General features: G+C 31.7%; 1 protein-coding gene across 1 annotated transcript in view; it reads left to right on the forward strand.

Annotated features, from left to right (window-relative positions):
- Positions 1-452: 452 nt before the first annotated feature.
- The window catches only part of LOC111087802 (homeobox protein MSX-2-like), a gene marked incomplete at its 5' end in the record, with an annotated part of 19197 nt that continues 10272 nt past the window's right edge, over positions 453-9377 (forward strand). The window contains 2 exons of the mRNA XM_022395761.1: positions 453-467; positions 3455-3460. Coding sequence (XP_022251469.1) covers positions 453-467; positions 3455-3460 — 21 coding nt within the window. The remainder of the gene's footprint in view (positions 468-3454; positions 3461-9377) is intronic.

Raw genomic sequence — 9377 nt, forward strand, 5'->3', positions numbered from 1 at the left:
TATTTAAAGCTGCAGTTGCAAAATATTTATAACATATTGTTTTTCTTTCTTCTTTTTTTGACGATATATTAACAGGTTTTATGCTTGAAAGTTATATAAAGTTGGATATATGTTATTTAAAACAAGAGAACAAAATGTATATTTATATTCGAGACATAAATCGACGCAGTTAACAAAGTTTGCTCAGATGTGTTGAAGTTTGAATGAACATAACACATCGTGAATGAACGTCAAAGAGGCAGGACAAATCAAGATAATATGTTGAAACTTTGTAGAATGGACAGCAACTGTCTGTTGTAGAGACACAACAGTTTCATCATGAATGCTCTGCCTAAACAATCTATCAAATAATAAGATAATATGTCTTTTATACTACCCAGGTTGTTATCCTGAAATATAATTATACATTGAAAGAAGTAGATTAGTTTGGTTAACCAACAAAACTATTTTATTTTCAACATCTTAATGTGCTGATCTAAAATTTTCGTTGACAATTATTTAAAAACATTTTTTTTACTTAAAAGTAGTTTATAAATAAGAACTGTTTTATTTGTCAAGAAAAGTTTTAATGATTTATATGATTTTGTTAGATCCAATTAAACTCACAATTTTATGCTTTTGCCATATATATCTATAAATTTCTCTCTCAATGGAGAAAAAAATTCCTTTTTGTTAATACGAATGTTACATTTTTTAATTAAAGTGTGTAGTCATTGATCAGTAGACTTACTATAACTTGTTCACTATTCCATTTTGCGAAGACTTTAAATTGTCCTTTACTTAAATGTTCATTACATTCTTAAAGGCTCTTAATCCTAGAAAATGACGTTGCATGATTTTCATATGAGGTTGAAACCACCTAGTATTACGTCAAATATAACCTTAAAAACGCTTAGGAGATTTAAACTCACGATCAGCACCTGAGTTCTTTATTATATATATTCTACCTGTAAACCCGAATAACTGTCGTAACCTACATTAACGTTTAAAGATACATTTGAATTCAACTTGTCGGTAAGCTTGATCACACAGCGTACGTAAATGATTTCTAATTAAAGTAACTTTTTTAATATGGTAGCACTAAAGCAATTTTCTGTTCGGTAACATATCAATTGGGCTGTTTAAGAATGTTTATACTATCTAGATAGGCATGAATAATATTGTTTATAATACGTGTTGGACAGACGTATTTAGTTGACATTTTGACATTTTCTACTCCCTTATGTTGTTTTTTAAACTTGATTGATTAGAATTTTTTCAAAGGTAATCAAAACTTGTTTATAACTCAAAACTAAAGCATAAATCTATGAAGTATTTTTATGAAATATCTCTCATTCAAACTTATTACTTATATTATGAATGAAGATATAAAATGTTAATGTTCAACTGTTAACATGAATTTATTAATATTCATTATTTTAATATTATCTTAAAAACTATCAATTTGTTCAGCATTATTAAAAATAACGAAAACATTATTCACATACATTCAATATTATATTTTCTTAAACGAATAAGTAAATTCATCAAACCCGGAATTTATTAGAGAGCGGCAGGGCTGAACTTGATCTTATAGCTAATCATCAACTTGATCACAGAAACAAATTATAGTAGAATTGAAAATGGGATACCCTGATGTCAAATGAATGAACTTTTGAAATTATAATTTCATTATTTTTATCCTGGCATGAAAACTCTGTGCATAAATTTAATCTCATCTATCATAATGTCAATATGTAGAGTCAATATTAGCAAGTTCATGGTTATATGTCCCAATACTAGACACAATCGGTTTAATCAAACAACCATCTTTACAAAACTTAAGAACACCTAACATAATAATAGGATTAGAACTTCATGGCCTTAGTTTTCGATATTCATATTAACATAACATGACATTAAAGGACAACAAGGAACCTTTTGGTCCATCTAGACTGTTCTATCCACTAAATTAAACTAGACACTAAAAAAATTAATGGCAGCCCTTATCATTCAAATATTTATAAAGCTTCCCCTTAAACTCCCTAACATTTACGGCATCTACCACACCCGAAGGCAATCCGTCCCAAAGGCCAACCATGCTGTTAGAAACATGAAGCTGTCTTAACTAAAGATGACTCCTACCGTGCCAGAATTTATACTGTGTCCTCTAGTCTTACCATTCTCACCATTAAATACGATAGAAGATGACGCATCAACGCTATCAATTTTATTAACAATGTTAAAGACCCCCTTTAACTCCCCTTTTTGAAAAAAAAATAGAGATCTTAACCTATGCTCATATAACAACCTTTCCACCCCAGGTATCATCCTAGTAACCTTCCTCTGTACTCTTTCCAATAATTCAATGTATTTTCTAAGGTAAGGAGCCCAAAACTGAACACAGTACTCCAAGTTTGGCTTAAACAATGACCTTATAACCTCTTCAGACTTATATTCAATGTTCCTGTAGATACAACATAAAATTCTATTTGTTCTGTTACTAGCAATAGTACACTGCTTAGATGGCTTAAGAGACCGATGAATCAGAACATCAAGATCTTTTTCCCCATAACACTGCTAAGGTTATTCCCATCAAAATAATACTCATAATTAAAATTTTGATATTCCACATGCATTTATTATAATCAAATGTCGGCTGTCATTTATTTGCCTCACTGACCAAATAATCCAAATTCTTTTGTAAAGCAGTAGCATCCTCCTCACAGCCAGCAACACCTCAAACTTTAATGTAATCAGCAAATTTAAATGATATATATTGACCATTCCTTCATCTATGCTACTGATGTAAATCTAAGACAGCAAATGACAAGGAACCCACTTTGCCATTAAAACAGCAAAGGTTCTAACACTGGGCCTTGAAGTGCCCCACTCATGACATTAACCCAGTTTGACTGAACTCCATTTATAACAACCCATTATTTTCCATCTAGCCAGTTATATATCCAATGAGCCAATATATCCCCCAAACCTACAGAGACAATATTTTTAATAAGCCTTTATATGGCACCTTGTCAATTGCTTTCTGGAAATACAGATATACCAAATACACATGTGTACTCTCATCTACATAAGCATTAACTTCTTAAAAGAATTTCAAAAGATTAGTAAGGCAAGATATTCCCATAGTGAAACCATGTTGTCTATTCAGTAATATTTAAACTTTGTTAAATGACTTTGTAAATCATTTTTATCAGCTATTCAAAAACGTTTCCCATTTCTGGTATAAGACCAATAGGTCTATTTTCTTAATAAGCTCAGAATTAATGTGATTATATTTTCAGTCTTGTTTTCATCTAGTAACAGGTCAGGATGAAGAATATATTTTAAATCCTCATTAATAAAAATTGAAGAAAAAGTAGAATAACCCAGCCATCCCACAATCATCAGATATTAGCCTTTCTCTATCATCCCTTCCATTCTAACATTTTGCTTACCTTTAATGCATTTGAAGAAATCCTAACTAATGTTTTTTTTACATTTTCAGCTACCCCTTTTTTCATTTACATTTTTGATTTCTTAATCCCCATTTGACCAACTCTCTTGATAGTCTATAATGCTCCAAATCCCCATCACTCCAGTCTTTTAAACTTCTTATACTTATAATGCTTTTCGTTAATTTTACCCTTTATGTCCTTTGTAAGTCAACTTGCTTTTTTAATTGCAGTCATCATGTTTGTCTATAAGGAACATACCTATCTTGAATATTTAAAAAACTTATTTTTAAAAATGTTCACATTTAATCAGTATCTTCAAGTAATCCAGTTGCAAAATTCACAGCAGATAGTTCTTGTCTTATTTCAATAAATTTTCGTTTGTTAGTTTTAGTTGTATTTCTGTTAAATTTTATAAATTATTTAAAATGTCTTTAAATTTATTTGAAATGAACATACAATTTCCTTTATCGAAACTTCTAATTACTATACTTTAATTTGTACTCAAATTTCTAATAGCTTGAAATTAATCCTTACTTATATTTATGGGTTTAACTTTAAAGTTATAGTTGTTTAGCTACGTTAAAGCAAACACGCTTACTTTAGTTCCTATACTATTGAAATATACATCGCAACAACTGCTTAAAATGCAGTAAATAATCCCTAAATTTAAGCTTTTTTTTATGGAATGGCAATAATTAGGACACGAGTAATACACCCTTTTCTATGTAATTTAAAACATATTTAGGTAAGTTAAAAATCAACAAAATTTTCACTTTTAGATTCTCTTAGCTGATTTATTTTCTCTAAATGTTTTTTTTCATTTTAGAATAATTTCATTATTTTGTGTACTATCCATTTAAGTAAATTAATATAACCTAGATTGCTACATATATATCTTGTAACAATGATGATATTTCTTCTAGTTGTCGATTAATTACCTTATGAGTTTAAATTTTTGGTTTTACTTCAGAACGTAATAATTGTTTTTTTGAATTTTAAAATCTGCCTCAAATGATGAAATTGGGGAATAGAAACTTGAACAATAACCAACTTAGATATTATACCGGTAAGTTGTTCAAAAATACTTATATCTAACCGATTTGTATAATAGTTTAAATATCATTTTTCGATTTTCTGAATAATGATAAAGTAAATATATAATATTTATTGGTAATTGTAGTAGAAAAAGAACGTTTATTGATCAATATACTTCAGCTGAGGATAAATGAGAAAATAATGGAACCTGTTCGTTAGCAACTTTGAAGTGATTTCTCTTTATAGTCAATAATTTCCAAACAATAATTAAAATAAAGAAAGGAAATTTTAAGCATAAGTCAACATATCACACAAGAGGTGTTCGTAATAGAACTTTTGCAATAACTGATATTTTTGACCACGTGCTGATAATGTGTGCAATAGATAGATTAACCACCGTACATTTACATGTTTGAACACATGAAAACGAAGTATCTGAACTAACCACATGAGGTAAATACTTGGTCACGTAAATGGAACATAATCCTAGCAAACTCCCCCCCCCCCCCCGTGTTCAGTTCATTAATAGTACAAACATGTTCCTTTTAAACCTTAGCATTTGATCTACAGGGCGGCACGAACCAGAAACGAGGGTGCCAAAGTTTCAAAATACGATTTTGTTGTATATCTCAAAATAATTTACAAGCTTGTTAATATTAACAAAGGCTAATAACAAAGTATTCCTCGAAAAAGGCTCTAAAAACAAATATCAATATTTATGTATTGATGTTGCCTTTCATTAAAGTATTGCGTTTGTCATTTAGATATCAGATTAATTGTAAATTTTAAAAGTATATCTGAATACACAAAAAGTGAAAAAACGTTTTCCAAGAACAATGATGGTTTGCTGATAGTATTTTTGTTTGCTTGTATGTCTTCGGACTTACAACGCTAGAATCCGGGTTTTGATACCCGTGGTGGGCAGAGCACAGATAGCCCATTGTGTAGCTTTGTGCTTAATTACAAACAAACAAACTTATGATGCCGCCCTCCAGTGGCACAGCGGTATGTCTGCGGACTTACATCGCTAGAATCCGGGTTTCGATACCCGTGTTGGGCAGAGCACAGATACCCCATTGTGTAGCTTTGTGCTTAATTACAAACAAACAAACTTATGATGCCGCCCTCCAGTGGCACAGCGATATGTCTGCGGACTTACAACGCTATAAACCGGGTTTCGATATCCTTGGTGGGCAGAGCACAGATAATCAATTGTGTAGCTTTGTGCTTAACTTCAAACAACAACAACAACTTGTGATGCCAAAATAAATACTGAAATAAGTGACAAATGAATCAAAGACTCGTTGTAGAAGAATGATCAAATATTAACTTGTTGGTTCTAATCCAGTTGGACAGACTGGCTCTGACCTAGACCACTCAAGAATAAACTTGAGGCTGATGATTGAAGCTGTTTTCATTAGTGTGCCAAATCTTGACGAAATCTGGTCATTAATTTTCCAGATTCGTTGATAGATATAGAAAGAGAGTGATATACTGTGGCAGACAGCTTCAGATAGATGTACGTGCAATAGTGTGTTTTAACGTGGTATTTATAATGCTTATTCAAATGAGGCACAACAAATTGGTACTCAATAGTTTACATAAATATATACTTTTAGAATGTCCCGTACCATTTCTTTCTGTTTATAGTATTAAAAAACAAATTTTTAGAACAAGTAGCAAAAACTGAGCGTATGTTATCTATACATAACGTGTGAATAAATTGTTTTTGTGTAAGATCAATATAGAAGTATTAGTATAGAAATTCCTTTCAATATAATAAACAATAATCTTTATAATAACATGTTTGATCCCAACAGTATCCTTGTGTCTAAGTGAAACGTGATACTGGTATCTCAGTATTAATATTCTTGAATAAACTTCTTTTCTTTGTTAGTATGTCAACGGCACAGAATGTATTTTTCAACACTTATAGTTAATAGGAAATATGCGTGGATTTCAATTGCATCCATCTATTTATCATGGCATGCAAACATGTGCATGGGTATGGGGATAGACTACACCAGACATTTGTAAAGTAATATTCATGGATTCTCCAAGGTTTTGGGTCATAATCATGTATATATATATTTGAAATATCATATTTGGTTTCAGCAGTCACTTCAGTATAAGCTGTCTACACATAAATTGTTATTTAATATCTGTTGTTATCGGAGTAACATTGATATGTTACTGCAGTTTTAGAGATATCCTAACTCGATCAGTCCTAATATTTGATTTACACTGACGATGGAAAAAGAGGGTCCGTTAAATTTCCTAGACATGACAGTTAAACGAGATAATGAGTTTCTCTCAACGTCTATTTATGGGAAACTATTTTCTGTGGCTGTTCCACCACACAATAGATCGTGTCACCCATTGGAAACAGACATTATCTGCCACATTTCTATTTAGAGCTTTAAAACTCTGCACTCACGATTATGATTTAAGATCAGAGTTATTTTTTTTAAACAAGTAGCTAGAGACAAAAGCTATACTCCCGAAAACATTGATTGACTGTACATAAAACATAGCAATAAATTAAAAATGGCATCATCTACAAAGTTAAAGGGAAGGATAACGTTGACAACATGAGGGTTTGTTTGCCATATGATCAAGGTTTATCAACAAGAATAGGCAACATAATTATATATTTAGGTAGAAAACTATAAAGTGAATGAGTCGGTCTTAGCAGAACACGTGGCAGGCACATATTATGTTATAGACTGAAGTAATGTTAAATTGATCAATCAGGTGGAGTAGTAGTAGTATCGCATGACTATCCGGGAGTAGGACTGGCGTCCTAGTCCGGACACAGGATGAGCATGCTTCGGTGTGACGGGGATTCGAACCCGCGACCCGGAGATTGCGAGTCGAATGCCCTAACCACGTGACCACAAAAAGGTGGGCTATGTTTAGAAGAAATAAAATACTGGACTTATGTTTTATAAACTCTGGGTGTTTAAGTCTAGATAGTGCCAAAAGAATGCAAATGATTTGGGTAGCTATATAGGTCTTAATCCTGAAGAAGGTGCCGCAAGACAACCGAAACATGTAGTCTTTTTAGGGCTGGTCCCTTTTTGTAATAAAGTATTTATTATGCATTTATTTAACTTTGTACTCTTTTCTTAATTGTATATATATGTATTGTACAAGTGCCTTTTAATTTATTTAACTGGTATTCAAGGCTTAGCCAACACAAATATATACAAAGAACTTATAAAAAAACATAACTGGTGAGCTCGGGTGCATTTTGTGATATCAGCACTTTATTAATCTTCGTTTATTTATTTCAAATTTCAAAATTTTGTGGGAAAACGATGATCATTATTTCTCTTTTGTCATTTACCAGTTTTTATGTAGTTTTTAATTATAATTCCTAAATTAAAAATATCGTAAGATAGAATATACGAGCGAGGTAGATTTTCTTCATTACGTGTACATTGTGGTTGAATTTTTGTAACACACTGCCGTTCTGAGATCTCACATTCGAACGTATGAGGTGACACATCTCTCTTATTATTTACAACCTGCTGATTATTAGTTAATGATTAGATGATGTTTCGCTCAATGAATCTTATATGTATAAATACCGCAGTTAAATACTGCCACATTGTTGCCCGATGAAGGCTTCGGTAAGATGGCCGAATGCTCGTAAATAAAAGTATTTTAACGTAGGAAAATGTCCGTGTATAATTCTACATATTAATCTATCTACGTTATTCAAGAAAATATGGTATAGATCAACATCAAGCACATGTTGATATTAAATAAGTAAGAATCAAGAACAGTAATAAGCAAAACTTTCATGAAGTGTTTTGCAATCGAATACTAACAGCAAAAGAAAAGGCTTAAGAGCACATGTAAATGCAAAGACTAAAAATGACCTTTATTTTTATTCAAAAAGATGAAAGTACTATGATCATACAGATACTGGTTGGCTTCCAAATTCATTGGTTAACTGGTCTGACTAACAGAGCAGATAGTAGACTTCTTCACTCTACAAGAAATGAAAGTACTATGATCATACAGATACTGGTTGGCTTCCAAATTCATTGGTTAACTGGTCTGACTAACAGAGCAGATAGTAGACTTCTTCACTCTACAAGAAATGAAAGAATTATGATTATACCCACACTGTTAAATCAGACAAAAGTTCTAGTGTAATACCCCAAAATAATGGATTACGTACGTCAGTGACCACTTCCATTATGGATATTCAAAGGTTCAAACAGAGATTAGCCTCAGCTCATACTAACTCGTACAAATCTCTTTATCACCCTTCTACTTAGATATACCCCGCACTCCTGGTGACACTAACACAGAGGCATGCATGGTCATGCAAGCACAAGCTCTGTGAAATGGTCACTGTGGTATGCCACACTGGTCTGAAGTGAGGGTTAATGTGAGTTTACGGCTATTCACGTGTTCTTCATAAGGTCGTCAGCCAAATACAGTATATCTGCACTATATTTCTAAAGTTATCCGAATATAATTAAATAAAATGGTATTTGCTTTCAGAGATATAAAATGAGTACTATATAGCAACTCTTCAATTGCTAAATTCCCCCTTTCTTATCCCAGAGTTTTCCTAAACCCGGACTTTAAAACTTCAACAGCAAAAAGCCAAATTAAGTAATCAATGTAATTGTATTTTTTTTACTAATCACCACCTTTGATCACATGTAAGACGCCATTACATGTACTCAACGACAAACGGGGTAATTTTATTAAAACACAAAGATCCCAACAGCTAATAAGATAAAATGAAATAAATCAAAGAAAATTAAAAATTAAATAAAAACTAAATGAAATTAGATAATATAAACTACACTGAGTGGTCACAAGTAAATAGACACCACCTTTTCAGAAAAAAAATTAAATTTATCAGTGATATTCACATGA

This window comes from Limulus polyphemus, unplaced genomic scaffold (genome assembly GCF_000517525.1).
Source record: "Limulus polyphemus unplaced genomic scaffold, Limulus_polyphemus-2.1.2 Scaffold2661, whole genome shotgun sequence".
NCBI lineage: Eukaryota > Metazoa > Arthropoda > Merostomata > Xiphosura > Limulidae > Limulus > Limulus polyphemus.